Source organism: Pan troglodytes, chromosome 6, assembly GCF_028858775.2.
Source record: "Pan troglodytes isolate AG18354 chromosome 6, NHGRI_mPanTro3-v2.0_pri, whole genome shotgun sequence".
Taxonomy (NCBI): Eukaryota; Metazoa; Chordata; class Mammalia; order Primates; family Hominidae; genus Pan; species Pan troglodytes.
This window is the reverse complement of record NC_072404.2, coordinates 8,363,133-8,379,114: the sequence shown is the minus strand read 5'-3', so window position 1 is coordinate 8,379,114 and position 15,982 is coordinate 8,363,133. Positions and strand designations below refer to the sequence as shown.

Genomic DNA, 15,982 nt, shown 5'->3' with positions numbered 1-15,982 from the left:
TCACAAAAATGTGACCACTGGCCTCACTGCCTACTCTACCTCCTTTTCCCCTCTTCCCCTCCTGCCTACTTTTTCCTCTTTAAATACTGAAGTTTCCAAAACCCTCTTTGGAAAAAGCACACAGGCCACAGATCCTACAATGACTTGTGTTTCTTTCTTAACCTTTGCAAAATACACCTCTAAATCGACTGAGATCTGTTTCTGTTTCCATGCCTGCTAACACAACATCCATTCTGCAGCCCATGGATCAAGCAGTAATTTTGACTTTTAGGTCTTATTATTAAAGGAATACATTTTGTAAGGCTAAAGCTGCCATAGTGATTCCTCTGTAGGATCTGGGCAAAGTAAACTGAAAACCTGGAAAGGATTCACCATTCTAATGCCTTTAAGAACATTCGGGATTCACAGGAAGAGATCAAAATAGCAACATTAATAGAAGTTTGAAGAGGTTGGTTCCAGTCCTCATGGATGACTCTGAGGAGTTCAAGAGTCCAGTGCAGGAAGTAACAGCAGATGTGATGGAAACAGCAAGAGAAGTAGAATCAGAAGTGGAGCCTGAAGATGTGGCCGAATCATTGCAATCTCATGTTCAAAGCTGAACAGATGAAGAGTTGCTTCTTACGAAGGAACGAAAGAGCAGTTTCTTGAGGAGGAATCTACTCTGGGTAAAGATGCTATGAACCCTGCTGAGACGACCAGAAAAGATTTAGAATATTCCATAGACTTAGATGATAATACAGTGGCAAGGTCTGAGAAGATTGACTACAACTTTAAAAGATGTTCTACTATAGGTAAAATGTTATCAAACAGCATCACGTGCTACAGGAAAACCTTTTGTAAAAGTAAGAGTCAATAAATGCAGCACACTTCATTGTTGTCTTAAGAAATTGCCAGCCAGGCGCGGTGGCTCACACCAGTAATCCCAGCACTTTGGGAGGCTGAGGTGCGCGGATCACAAGGTCAGGAGATCGAGACCATCCTGGCTAACACGGTGAAACCCCGTCTCTACTAAAAATACAAAAAAAATTAGCCGGGCGTGGTGGTGGGTGCCTGTAGTCCCAGCTACTCGGGAGGCTGAGGCAGGAGAATGGCGTGAACCTGGGAGGCGGAGCTTGCAGTGAGCCAAGATCGTGCCACTGCACTCCAGCCTGGGCGACGAGCGACTCTGTCTCCAAAAAAAAAAAGAAAGAAAGAAAAGAAAAGAAATTGCCACAGCCACTCCAGCCTTCAGCAACCACTGCCCTGATCAGTCAGCAGCTATCAACATCAAGACAAGACCCTCCACCAGCAAAAAGACTGCCACTCGCTGAAGGCTCAGGTAATTGTTAGCATTTTTTAGCAATATTTTTAAATTAAGGTATGTACATTGTTTCTTAGACATGCTATTGCACACTTAATAGACTACAGTATAGTGTAAACATAAAACTTTTTTTTTTTTTTTTGAGGCAGAGTTTCGCTGTTGTCATCCAGGCTGGAGTGCAGTGGCACAAGCTCGGCTCACTGCAACCTCCACTCTGGGGTTCAGGTGATCCTCCTGCCTTAGCCTCCTGAGTAGCCGGGATTACAGGCGCCGACCACCACATCTGGCTAATTTTTTGTATTTTTAGTAGAGATGGGGTTTCATCATGTTGGCCAGGCTGGTCTTGAACTCCTGACCTCAGGTGATCCACCCGCCTTGGCCTCCCAAAGTGCAGGGAGTGAGGCGTGAGCCACCACACCTGGCCAAATATAACTTTTATATGCACTGGGAAATGCAAAAACTTTGTTGACTGTCTTTATTGCGATATTCACTTGATTGTGGTGGTCGGGAACTGAACCTGCAACATCTCTGAAGTATGCCTGTAGAGATAAATGAGACAGCACAAAGTCCCAAAAGAGATCCACATGTATGTGGCTGTTTTCAAAAGGTGGCAAAGTAATTCAATAAGGAATAAACAGTCTTTTCAACAAATGGTGCTGAAACAACTGGATATCTGCATGAAAAAGAATAAACCTCAACCCTACGCCTCACACAGAAATTAACTCACAATGGGTCATGGCCTTACACATAAACACTAAAACTAAAATGTTCAGGGGAAAACAGGAAAAAATCTCCATGACTTGGGAGAAGGCAAAGATTTGTTGGGATACCAAAAGCACAAATAGGAGAGAAAAATGTGGTAAATTGGACTTCATCAAAATTTAAAACTTAGGATTCTCCAATTTTACCATTAAAGAAAGTAAAGGCTGGGCACAGTGGCTCACACCTGTAATCCCAGCACTGTGGGAGGCCGAGAAGGGTGGATCACCTGAGGTAAGGAGTTCAAGACCAGCCTGTCCAACATGGCGAAACCCCGTCTCCACTAAAATTACAAAAAATTAGCCGGGCATGGGGGCAAGTGCCTGTAATCCCAGCTACTCAGGAGGCTGAGGCAAGAGAATCACTTGAACCCAGGAGGTGGAGGTTGCAGTGAGCCAAGATCACACCATTGTGCTCCAGCCTGGGTGACAAGACCAAAACCCTGTCTCAGAGAAAAAAAAAGAAAAAGAAAAAGAAAAAAAGAAAGTAAAAGACAGGCCATAGGCCAGGAGAAAATATTCTCAATATGTATATCTAACAAAGTGCCTATATCCAGAATACATAAAGAGCTCTTACAACTGAAAAGAAAATAAACCCAATTAAAAAATAAGCAAAAAATCTGAACAGACGTTTCACAAAAGAAGAGATACAAATAGTCAGAAAGCACATAGGAAAGTGCTCATCATCATTGGTCATCAAAGAAATGCAAATTAAAATGAGATAACTGGCCGGGCGTGGTGGCTCATGCCCTTAATCCCAGCACTTTGGGAGGCCGAGGTGGGTGGATCACCTGAGGTCAGAAGTTCAAGACCAGCCTGGCCAACATGGTGAAACCCCATCTCTACTAAAAATACAAAAATTAGCTGGGTGTGGTGGTGGGTGCCTGTGATCCCGGCTACTCGGGAGGCTGAGGCAGGAGAATCACTTGAACCCAGGAGGCGGAGGTTGCAGTGGGCCAAGATCACGCCACTGCACTCCAGCCTGGGCGACAGAGGGAGACTCTGTCTCAAAAAAAAAAAAAAAAGCTAAAACCTGAAAACAACCCCAATGTACATCAGCAAGTGAGTGTAAAAAGGGTGAAGTGCTGATTCATGGGTGAACGCCACAGGTCGCACACTGAAAAAGGAGCCAGACGTAAAAGACTGCATGTTCTGTGGTTCCATTTATATGACATTTAAAAGAGGCCAAAATCGTGATGAAAATCATAGACTGCAGAGGAGCACGCGGAAACTCGGGGCGATGGAAATGCTCTACTGTTTGATTGCAGAGGCAGGTACAAGGTGAATATGTTTGGCCACGTTCCTCAAACTGCATACTTAAAATGGGTACGTTTTATTGCATGTAAATCATACTCAATACATTTGATTTAAAGTTAAAAAGAAAATGTTTGTGGTTTTATGAAGCTGATCTCCAGAGGCTAACACTTCTCTCTCTAATATGAATGCAATGGCCTAGCTCTCACCAATTTCCACAGTACAGGAGAAAACACCAGTGCAGAGTTCCGCGCAGACACGGAGGGACTGGGAGGAAGAGGGAAGGAATACTGAGACCAAGTCCGGCCTCTGCTGAGTGGCCTGGGCCAAGTCATTTTATGTCTGACTTTCAGTCCATCTACAAAAGAAGAACAAACTAGGCCTTTCTGCTAACCAGAGCTACCGAGAGCACAAAAATTAGAAAACACAGCTAAGTGGTTGATAAAATAGTAAAGCACTTTCTTTAGACTCTGCCACGGCCTTACTTATCTCTCTGTCTTCATCAGGCTCAAATATTTGTTACACAAATATGTGTTATTTTTATTATTACTCATGCTTTCTACCAAGAGCCAGTTATCAAGTCAAAAAAAAAAAACTGTCTATTTGCAAATTGATTTTAAAATAACAATACCAATAGCTAACATGCTGTTAAAAGTGATGTTCTAAGGGCTTTGCACATATTACTTTGTTTAATCCTCACACGAACTGGGATGAAACTGGGAAAAGTAGCTACAGACTTGCACAAGTCTACATAGCTAGCAGTGTTTAGAGCTGGCCTCGGAACTCAGGCTGTTGTTGGAGAGCCCCCCTTCCTTGCCACTCTGCTCTGCTGGCCTCTACAGTATATGTTTAGGCAGAATTGGTAGGTTTCACTAGACAGTCAAATTTCTATTTCCTTTACTGCTGAGGGAAGTAACTTCTTCGTGTCCAAATAACCAAGCTCTTGAGCACTAAATCAAGTGACATGACCTTCAATAAGAAGCGCAAGAATGTTTCAAGTTTATTTATTTATGCTACTGACACAAAGACCAGAAACTACCTACTTCTTTTCCAGCTTTACAGACACTATATAAGGCAAATAATTCACTGCAGTTCCCATCGCTGTAGTCAACAAAAATGTGGACAGTTTCTGTTCCTGGTGTCAATATTTGCTCTCTGCATGTCCTGGGCTGCCTGGAACTTACACACAGTGGTGCTACATTAAAACCTCCATCGTGAGACACATTTTCACGCGGTACCTCCAGGACTATGGCTTATTTGCTTATACAATTACTTCATTTGTGTTCACTTAGCTATATCTGACAGTATATCCAAATAAAAATATGTAATTAACGGTCACATTGATGAGAATGGAATGTTGATTTATATCCCAGGAGACCTGAATGAAAACTGAGCCCAAACTTAGCCTTTGAAGTAAAGTAACTTCCCTGCAGAGCCGGTCCTAGAGCACAGAGGCTATCAGCTCACACTGTTCTCTTCCTTCCCGTCTCTAAGCCCTCTGTTGGCCCTTCCCAGGTAGACAGGAAATCCACGCACGTATACCAGTCCAATATTCCCAAACTGGGTTTCAAGTTCTTAGAAGACAGGGATCATATCTCATGTACCTTCTGTATTCCTCATAAGGCTCAAATATTTGTTGCATGATATTTGACTCTAGAATCCAAACGATAACTCACTTGACTCAACTGACTTAAGAGTTAAATCAATTCGTGGCCGGGCACAGTGGCTCACGCCTGTAATCCCAGCACTTTGGGAAGCCAAGCTGGGTGGATCACCTGAGGTCAGGAGACCAGCCTGGCCAACATGGCAAAACCCCGTCTCTACTAAATACAAAAAGTAGCTGGGTGTGGTGGCTGGCGCCTATCATCCCAGCTACTTGAGAGGCTGAGGCAGAGACAATTGCTTGAACCCAGGAGGTGGAGGTTGCAGTGAGTCAAGATTGCCCCACTGCACTCCAGCCTGGCCAACAGAGTGAGACTCCGTCTCAAAAAAAAAAAAAAAAAAAAGAGTTAAGTTAACTCAAAGAAATTATTTCAGAAGAAAATGATAATAAATCTCACTATGATCAGTTTAAGAACCTGCTTGGGGCTTTACATGCAAAATATATCCAGGCTCAGCCAGGTGCAGTGGCTGATGCCTGTAATCCCAACACTTTAGGTGGCCAAGGCAGGATAATATTTTGAGACCAGGAGTTCAAGATCAGCTTGCGCAACATACCAAGAAGCCATCTGTACAAAAATTTAAAAATTAGCCAGGTATGGTAGTATACACCTGTAGTCCCAGCTACTCAGGAGGCTGAGGTAGGAGGATCTCTTAAGCCCAGGAGGCCGAGGCTGCAGTGAACTATGATCACACCACTGTACTCCAGCCCTCCAGCCTGGGTGACAGAGTGAGATCTCGTCTCAAAATTTAAAAATAAATAAATAAATAATTTTAAAAAGTAAATAGTTATCCAGGCTCTAACTTGTCAAGTCCCCTCTGCCCTACCTACACCCCACCCTGCCCCAATCACCATCAGCTCTCACCTGCGTTATTGCAACAGGCTCCAAACCAGTCTCCCTGCTTCTGCTCTCAGGCCCACACAATCCATTTTCAACCCCAAAGCCACGGTTATTCTATTAAAAGTTGGATCACGTCATCTCTGATCACTGGAGTCCAGTGGCTTCCTATCTCGAGTCCTTCTGATGGCCCGTGACCAGGACTCCACTGATCTCCTCTTCTATCACAGTCCCCCTCGGCGACCCTCTCCAGCCTCAACAGTCTCCTTGCCGTTCATCCACCGCACCCAACAGGCTCCTGCTGCTGGGCCTCTGCACCACCATCCCTCAGCTGGGGAATCCCAGGGCAGTCCCACGCTTCCTTCAGATCTCTGCTTGACGCTCACCTCCTCAGCAAGCCTTCCCTAACCACCCTGAGAAAGTAGATCCCGGTCTCTACCCTGCACTCCCCATACCCTGGTTTTCTTCATAGCAGCATTTATCCCATCCCTACCTCAAATCTTTTATTTATTATTTTTAGAGTAGTGTCTCACTGTGTCACCCAGGCTGGAGTGCAGTGGTGCAATCGCAGAATCCCTGAACTGCTGGGCTCAAGCGATCCTCCTGCCTCAGCCTCCCAAAGTGTCAGGATTACAGGCGTGAGCCACCGTGCCTGGCCTCAAATAGCTCATATACACTGGTTAATCCACTCACTGTCTTCCTGCACTGACTTAAAAGGGAGGTCCCCGTCCTGCCTCACAGCGGGTATTCTCAAGGCTTACAGTAGCATCTGGCACTCAGCACTTGCTCAAGAAAGAGGTGATGTTCTAACAAAAACCAGACAAACATGACGGACTCTGATTGCCTAATTTCTGAAACTTGGGGACAGGTGAAGGATGACGTACAATACTGCTCTCTCTACCGGTCAGTATGTTTTAAAACCCCCTTAGAAAACGACGAAAGAAAGCGCTCGGCCGGGCGTGGCGGCTCAGGCCTGTAATCATAATTGCTTGAACCCAGGAAACAGAGGCTGCAATGAGATCATATCACTGCACTCCAGCCTGAGTGACAGAGTGAGACTCTGCCTGAAAGGAAAAAAAAAAAAAAAAAGTGCTCAGAATCTCTGATAAATGACCACAACGACGAGACAGGATACAGAGAACAATGACAATAACCAAGAGGAAATCAGAGCAAGGAAACCCTCCCTGTTAACAGGGCCTGTGCACAGAGGCAGGCGAGGGCCGCCATTCCATCAGAGCAGAAAGCCCATCTGAGACTGTTCCCATTTGGGTCAATTCAATGCTACACATACATATCCATGAAAGAGTGAAATCATTCCGTGAGGTGAAGTTTATTAAGAAACTCAACAGTCTCTGTCCCTGCTTCCCTTTCTCACCTCCGCCCTTCTCCATGATTCTTTTTTTTTTTTTTTCTTTGAGACAGGGTCTTGCTCTGTCACCCAGGCTAGAGTGGAGTGTGATGGCTCGATCTCAGCTCACTAAAATCTCCGCCTCCTGGGCTCAAGTGAAGTGATCCTCCCACCTCAGCCTCCCAAGGAGCTGAGACAGACACAGGCCACCATGTCTGGCTAATTTTTGTATTTTCAGTAGAGACAGGGTTTCGCCATGTTGCCCAGGCTGGTCTTGAACTCCTGGACTCAAGCAATCCTCCTGCCTCGGCCTTCTGAAGTGCTGGGATTACAGGTGCGAACCACCACGCCCTACCTGCTCCATAATTCTTTTTAGCTAATTCTTTTAATGTCTGCCTTCAGAGTGAACCTTGGTTGTTCAGCTTGGGGCATTAGCGACTGACTTCCCAAGGCGACAGGCGAAAATGCAGCGCTCTCCTCCCCGCACCTTCTCTGCCCAGGCGCATCATAATTTCAATTAGAGCAGCAGTCAGTGTTTACATAAATTATTATCATTGCGGCGAGGCTATCCACAGCTGCGCCTTGTAGTACACCATAATTATTTTTCGTTTCCCGCACGATGGTTTATTTTCCCTGGAACTAATAACAGCCTTGTGTTTTCATTTGCTTTGTTTAGTACTTATCACTAATCCCGCCCCAACTCTGCCAACTGTATCAACTCCTCTCCAGATGTTGCAGCATGTCAGGTGTCCTGCTAATTTCATCTTCTCCCAAAGAATCTCCTCTTGGAGCCTCTGACCAGCTGGGGTCAGGACATGTCTGCTCTTCACGCCAGCACCTGGCTGGGATCTCCCTTCAGCAGGTTCTTCTCACCTCTCACCTGGGGGAAATCCTGTTCCCACCAGCCAGTCTCTCTCAGTCTAGACTTACTGCCTCATCTGGGGAGACTACATCTGCCAATCACCTCCTTAAAGCATGAGGAACAAATCTGGGAGCAAGTCTGAAGGTGTCTTTACCCTACCCTCCCTTGCCTGAGTGTAGACTTCCAGGCTGCAAATGCATCCTTCAGAATTTCTCAAGCAAGGCCCTCCCGTCTCCTGCCACCCAGCGCTGCTTTGAAAAAGCCCAAGCCCTTCTGCTTCTTTTCATTTTAATTGTAGTTAGTTCTTCTGCCTTTTTCCACATGTTCTAACCTTCTGCCTCTTGACCTGTGATGACCTATTTCTCCTCTTGTTCTGAGATTTCACAACAGTCCTGGAGAGGGTACGCAAGGATTTTTTTTTTTTTTTTTTTTTTTTTGAGACGGAGTCTCGCCCTTGTTGCCCGGGCTGGAGTGCAATGGCATGATCTCCACTTACTGCAACCTCTGCCTCCCAGGTTCAAGCAATTCTCCTGTCTCAGCCTCCTGAGCAGCTGGGATTACAGGCACCTGCCACCACACCTGGCTAATTTTTGTATTAGCCAGGGTTTCACTATGTTGGCCAGGCTGGTCTCAAACTCCTGGCCTCAAGTGATCCGTCCACCTCGGCCACCCAAAGTGCTGGGATTACAGGCGTGAGCCACAGCACCTGGCCTCTGAACTCTCACTATCCAAATTCTGGGGTCAACAGCTGCAGACATGCTTTCAAATAAATCCTTCCCCTCCCAAGCTCTCACTAGTCTTTATCTGAAACTCAGCCTCTCTCACTATCCAAGTTTGCTGCCCAGACTTTTAATTTTTTAAATTTTATTTTTGAGACGGAGTCTCATTCTGTTGCCCAGGCTGGAGTGCAGTGGCACGATCTGGGCTCACAGCAACCCCCGCCTCCTGGGTTCAAGCAATTCTCCTGCCTCAGCCTCCGGAGTATGGGATTACAGGCACCCACCACCATGCTTGGCTAATTTTTGTATTTTTAGTAGAGATGGGGTTTCATCATGATGGCCAGGCTGGTCTCGAACTCCTGACCTCAGTGATTCACCTACCTCCTAAATTGCTGGGATTACAGGCATGAGCCACCACACCCAGCCTTCCCAGGCTTTTAATATCCAAGCTGGGAAGTGAAGAGGCTATGAAAGTGAAGGATACCTGCATTTTCACCCGTGGTACTGGCCACTGGGTGGGCCTCTTTAACCCAGAAAGTTTGGGTTCTAGGAAATTATTTTGTGAATTTCATCCTGTTTTCCCTATTTTTTTCTTCTGGAAACTTTTTAAAATGTATTTTATTTTATTTTTTAGAGATGGGGTCTTGCTCTGTCACCCAGGCTGGATCGCAGTGGCATGATCACAGCTCACTGCAGCCTCAAACTCCTGGACTCAAGTGATCCTCCCACCTCAGCCTCCCAAGTAGCTGGGACTACAGGTGCACACCACCACACCTGGCTAATTTTTAAATTTTGTTGTAGAGATGGGGGTCTTGCTATGTTGCCCAGGCTGGTCTTGAACTCCTGGCCTCAAACGATCCTCTCACCTCAGCTTTGAAGCTGTTACTATTCAGCTGCTGACTCCCTGATCTGATCCTTTCCGTTTCTTTTTTCTCTCATTTGCCACCTCGTTGCTTTTCTGTTCTACTTTCTGAGGGAGTTCCTCAACTTTTTCACCCACTAACTGATTTTCTTATTTCTGCTTTTATTTTTTTTTTTTACATCCGAGAGTTCTCTTTTTGGATCTTCGAATACTCCTTTTGGTGGCTTTTTTTTAGAGCTTCCTGTTCTTGCCTCATGTTCGCGATATTTTCGCTCACCTCCGCGTGGACATTAATGACAGCCTGCTTTCTAAGGCTCCTTCCTGCACGCTCTCTGGTTTCCCAGTGTGTATTCCGGTCTCAATCTCCTGTAGCAGAGGTTTTCTTCAGATGCCCTTGGTTATCTGCTCATATTTAAGGGATGGGGATTTTTAAAGCTTGATGCCTTGAACACTGGGAGGGGGTTATTAATGATGGGCTTCGTTAGCAAGGGATCCAGCTGGGTCTGCTGACTGGGGACCTCCTGATGCCATTAATTTTAGGTCTTTTCTCTTGGGCTACTCAGATTCCCCAAAGACACATCCATCCTCCTGTCTACAGGGAAAAGCCCCAGCTGGTCATGTTCTGGGAGCCAAAGGGTCCCTGTTCGCTTCCTCCTCCTGTGCCCTGTTCAGCACTGCGCCCCCACCCCATACTCAACTGCGCCCCCACCCCGTACTCAACTGCGCCCCCACCCCGTACTCAACTGCGCCCCCACCCCGTACTCAACTGCGCCCCCACCCCGTACTCAACTGCGCCCCCACCCCGTACTCAACTGCGCCCCCACCCCGTACTCAACTGCGCCCCCACCCCGTACTCAACTGCGCCCCCACCCCGTACTCAACTGCGCCCCCACCCCGTACTCAACTGTACCTGTCTCCCATTCTTCTCTGAAATATCTTTAAAGTTTCTAAACAGTTACAGAAACCACCACCTTAACAGCAGGAAGTAATAAGTTGGAGAGTCAATTATCTCCAGGCACATCTGTGGGCCAGGGCTGGAGAACCACAGTCCCGCCTGCAGCCACAGACCCACTAAGCAAGTGTGAAACTAACAGCTACTCTCCGAAAAGAAAGACAACTTAAGAATCGAAACTCAAGATGTACGGTTTTTTTAAATGACAAACAAGCCGCATGTGTTTCAGTATCATCAATAACCCGTCTTTTCCCACTGATGGCTCCTCCAGCTCCGGACCCAAACTAGAAGAGAATCACCTGCCAGCCTCAATGACTGTGCGTAGTCAAGGAACTGCACGCCCAAGGTCAGCCAACCAACGGGCCTCTCTTCAGCTCTGGATCCCTTCCCACTGGGGTTCCTGGGGATTCCCTCCTTGTACAGGCTGTCTCTTCTCCACCAGGTCACATCTCCTCCAGGATGGCCACCAATACCGCCAACTCTGCAGGTCTAAAACCCACGTGTGTTTGTGTGGCCCTTCCTCTCCCACCTGGCCGCAGCGCTCCTCATCGCAGGTGAGAAGTCCCGGCTGCCCTCGCTGTTACAGGTCGCCGCATCTCACAGAGCGCCACCGCCCAGTGGATTTGGCAACATCTTTCGGCTCCATGCCCGCCCCCACTCTCTCACTGTCCCAGACCCACGCCCCACAAGGCTACTCAACTCAGCTCCACTGCCCAGAGGCAAAACCCACCGCCCATATTCTCACCACGACCACTTTTCTGAAACACATCTAATCGCGTCGCACCCAAACCACCACAAAAGGGATAAAAGTTTAAACTCCCTCACACAGCATTCAGGCCCTGCACAATCAGAAACCCATTTTTCCAGTCTTTTTTTCACTCTGTTGCCCAGGCTGGAGTGCAGAGGCCCAATGTCGGCTCACTGCAACTTCCGCCTCCAGGTTCAAGCTATTCTCTTGACTCATCCTCCTAAGTAGCTGGGACTTTAGGTGCGCACCACCACGCCCAGCTAAATTTTGTATTTCTAGTAGAGATGGGGTTTCACCATGTTGGCCAGGCTGGTCTCGGACTCCTGACCTCAGGTGATCCGCCCGCCTCGGCCTCCCAAAGTGCTGGGATTACAGTCAGGAGCCACCGCGCCCGGCCTTCCAGTCTTAGCTTCCAACCCAATCCTCAAACCCCACTTCATAAAGAACACGGCGACCCACCATCTCCCCCAAACATCACTTTCACTTCCACATCTCTGCATGCCCTTTGCCTCCAAAGGCCCCAATTCATAGGTCCTCTCCACTGTGGAAAATGTCGGAAAATGTCGCCACATTCTGTTAACGCCTGCACCACAGCCCCAACTCCACACAGTTGTAGCCAGGCTGGCCGTGAGCTCCCAGGGCAAGGCCCACGCTATTACCGGCATCTACCCCAGCTTAGCATCTTGCACTCGATTGGAGGTTTGATAATAAAGCTGGAGTCTGCTGAGTGACAGCAGACAGTTACTGCTGGCCCCAAAGCGTCAGCCCAAAGTCCCATAAACTCCTTTGCAGGGAAATCAAACATCTATGCCATTCCAGGCAGGTGCTCTTTCAGATCTCAAGCGTTGCACCTTCGTGTAGCAATCTCCTCATTACCCGTTTTCTCTCCATCCTCACTCAGACACCAGCCCTGACTCCCAACACCAGATGCTCACGGTGAGGGGCTAACCCGGATCCCCGCGTGGGGGTAAGTGGGGGACCCGCTGAGCTGTCCCCAACCACCCACAGCCGGGAACAGCACCGTAGGGCCTGGTGTCCTGGAAGATGTACTGCGTCCAGCATCGCGCCTGCAACTCACATTCCTATTCACCCCGGGGCTTCCGAGTCCGCACAGCCCCGATTATGAACTAAATAATTTAATAATGCTGGAAACACTATGGCTTGTTGTGCTGCCTGCCAGACGGAGCCTCTGCCCGAGCCAAGGCTTTGCCGGCGGTGTCTCGGTGGCCGGGAGCCCGCAGAGGAGGTCTAAGTCCCACTGTTCCCGGACTAAATGCACGGTTTCCTCTCCCAGAGGGGCAGGGCTGCGGCTTCTGGAGTGAGAGGTCATTTAAGGGATACCCTGAGCGACCTGCCGGTGCTGCTGGCGTCTGCAGGCTCCAGGGCTGCGGTCGGCGGGGCCGGGGAGCCCCGTTCAGGTGACAGCAGGCACACGGGGGCCCTCGGGAGCTGGGGATCCTGGAACTCCAAGCCCGGGAATTGGTCCTACCCCTGCCGGGCGGCAGAGGCTGATGCCGGGCAGGGGGACTCCTGGGGGCCGGCGGGGCCGCTGCAGCCTCTGCTGTCGCTGAATCAGAACCACAGATTTCTCGTCCAGACCCCGAGGAGCCGCAGAACGCGCTGATCAGGGCCCCAGGGCTGGGTCCCCCTGGCCGAGGACGACGAGCGGGGCTCAGAGAGGGCGCGCGCAGGGCCAAGGTCACACAGCGCGCCGGCGCGGGAACTCGAACCCAGGCCCAAGCCGCGCCCGCCAGGCCAGGCTAAGGAGAGCCGACCCGCGCCCCTCAGCGCGGCCCGGGACCCCCGCCCGGGCCCTGGGAGCCCAGCACTGGCCGAGAGAGAGGGAGACCGCGCCCCGAGCCCGCCGCGCCCCTCACCTCGCGCCCCTCACCTCGCGGCCCTCACCTCGCGCCCGCAGCCGCCGCCGCCACCCCGCGACTAGCGGACCCCCCAGAGGCAGCCCTCGCCGGCCCCGCCCCCGGCGCAGGAGCCCCTCCTACCGGTCGTCTTCTCGCGAGACGTCGCGGCCGCCGGAGGGGCCATGGAGGCCGAGGGGCGCCCGCCCTCAGCGCGCCTGCGCCCGGCCAGCCCGCCCGCCCCCGCCCTCGCGAGCCAGTGCCATGTGGCGCCTTATTTACGGCCAGAGATCGACTCCGCCCACCGGCCGCCACGAGCCACGCCCCTTTCTCAGCAGCCAATCCGCGGCGTTGACTCCGCCCCAGCGGACCGGGCGCGCGGCGGCTCGGGGACGCGCAGCTGTCTCGCCGTTCGAGCTGGGAGCTCCACGTTGCAGCCAAACCCGATCCCGTTAACCAACCTTTATGCAGTGCCTGTTGTCTATGCGACCCTTTCTCGAGCATCGGCTCATTGGCAAAGGATCGTGATGCTCACCGGCTGGGGCTTGAGACTCGCTGTGTGACCTTGGGCAAGTGACTTAACCTCTCTGAGGTTGTCGCCAATCCGTAAAATATAATAGGTTAGTGACCTATTATAGTATGGTTACTTTTACCTTATGGCAACTTCGCCTCTTACATCAGCAACATGCAGATACATTTTACTTACCCACTCTGCAGTGGCTATACCTTATCTCCTGGTTTACAGATAAGGAAGCAGGGGACCAGAGAAGGTAACCAACTAGCCGGAGACACAGAGCTGTGTAAGTGACAGAGCCAGGACCTGAATCCAAATTGTGGACCCCAAAGATGGAGCCACGCTACAGCCTTGAGACTTCCTTGGCCAGGGCCTCGGCTCGGCCCTGGAGACACCTCACTGTGATGATTTTTATCTCCTCCTCTTCTAGGCTCCAAACTCCTTCAAGCTGGCTGCCCATCCCCCTCCCCAGCAGCTCCAGTGGCTGCCACCCATCTTCAGGGACCCTGGGCCCCTCTGCAAAGTCTGTGGTCTCCCCAGAGCTGACCACAGCCTGGCCCAACCTCTGGGTTTTACTTTGAGGTATTTCAGTGTCTCTACCAGCAACAACTATTTCTGGTTTCATAACCAGGGTTGCAACAAAGGAAAAATAGTAACTGTGGCTTGGGCAAGAGATCAGCCAGGAAACATTAGCTGCTACTAATAGTAACAGCTATGGAGTTCTGGGAGGTTTTTTTGTTTTTGGTTGTTTTTTTTTTCTTTTTCTTTTTTTTCTTTTTTTTTTTTTTTAGAGACAAGGTCTTGCTCTGTCACCCAAGCTGGAGTGTGCAATGGTGCCATCATGGCTTACTATAGCCTCAGCCTCCTGGGCTCAACTTCCTGAGTAGCTGGGACTACAGGTGCACACCACCATGCCTTGCTAATTTCTTTAGTTTTTTTGTAGAGATGGAGGTCTCGCTACATTGGCCAGGCTGCTGCAGGGAGATCCTGATGACCTCTGGCCCTGGGATCCATATAAGCATCATTAACAGGATATGAAAACAAAACAAAACAAGGTCTGTGAATTGAAAATTCAATTAACCATGTAGATGATATGAAAATCCAAGAGGGGCCAGGCATAGTGGCTCACACCTATAATCCTAGCACTTTGGGAGGCTGAGGCGGGCAGATCACCTGAGGTCAGGAGTTGAAGACCAGCCTGGCCAACATGGTGAAACCCCATCTCTACTAAAAATACAAAAATTAGCCAGGTGTGTGGCAGGCATCTGTAATCCCAGCTACTTGGGAGGCTGAGGCAGGAGAATCCCTTGAACCCGGAAGGTGAAGGTTGCAGTGAGCCGAGATCATGCCACTGCACTCCAGCCTGGGCAACAGAGTGAGACTCTGTCTCAAAAAAAGAAAAGAAAAGCAAATCCAAGAGGGCCAGGCACGGTGGCTCACACCTATGATCCCAGCTCTTTGGGAGGCCAAGGCAGGAGGATCATTTGCACTCAGGAGTTCCAGACCAGCCTGGGTAACAAGGTGAGGCCCTGTCTGTACAAAAACAATAAAATAAAATAATAAAATAAAATAAATCCAAGAGAATGGACTGAGGAGCCCTCCTGATTCACTGTGAGCTCACTCCTCCCCACCCCATCCCTGTCTTTCTTTCTTTTCTTTTCTTTTCTTTTTTTTGAGACGGAGTCTCACTCTGGCGCCCAGGCTGGAGAGCAGTGGCACCATCTCGGCTCACTGCAAGCTCCGCCTCCCAGGTTAACACCATTCTCCTGCCTCAGCCTCCCGAGTAGCTGAGACTACAGGTGCCCGTCACCACACCCAGCTAATTTTTTTGTTTTTTTAGTAGAGATGGGGTTTCACCATGTTAGCCAAGATGGTCTTGATGTCCTGATCTCATGATCCACCCGCCTTGGCCTCCCAAAGTGCTGGGATTACAGGCACAAGCCACCGTGCCAGGCCCCCTGTCTTTCTTCACTGCATTCTTTTGGGCAGTGTCAGGTAAGAGGGAGGTGGTAGGAACCCAGGGCTGGGTGCTGAGGCTGTTACTCAGCCACTGCATGACCTTAGACTTCCATTTCTTTCTCTGCATAATGCTTGAAATAATTGCCCCTCTCACTGCCATGGCCATGCATGGAACAGAGATGTGCAAACTGCTAGCACCTACCAGGTTTGCACCCAGAGAGGGGCTGCAGGTGCCGCTGTGGCCCCAATGGAGGTGATGGTGACTTAGGTTTATGCAGTGGTACAGGAAGAAGACCAAGCTGATAGATAGTGGGGAGACGGCAGCTAGAATGGATAGGGCAGGTGTGGGGAT

At 49.6% G+C, this 15,982-nt stretch overlaps 1 protein-coding gene across 5 annotated transcripts in view; it reads right to left on the bottom strand.

Annotated features, from left to right (window-relative positions):
* CHST12 (carbohydrate sulfotransferase 12) overlaps positions 1 to 13,402 on the bottom strand; it is a 30,921-nt gene extending 17,519 nt beyond the window's left edge. Inside the window, exon 1 of one of the 5 annotated variants that reach the window (XM_063815152.1) lies at positions 13,302 to 13,402. In XM_063815152.1, coding sequence (XP_063671222.1) covers positions 13,302 to 13,344 — 43 coding nt within the window. In that variant the 5' untranslated portion in view covers positions 13,345 to 13,402. Of the gene's footprint in view, positions 1 to 12,652; positions 13,136 to 13,178 lie in introns of those variants that run through there. The other 4 variants (XM_003318223.7, XM_009442482.4, XM_003318224.6 and 1 more) reach the window with 4 other exon arrangements.
* Between the last annotated feature and the right edge of the window lie 2,580 nt (positions 13,403 to 15,982).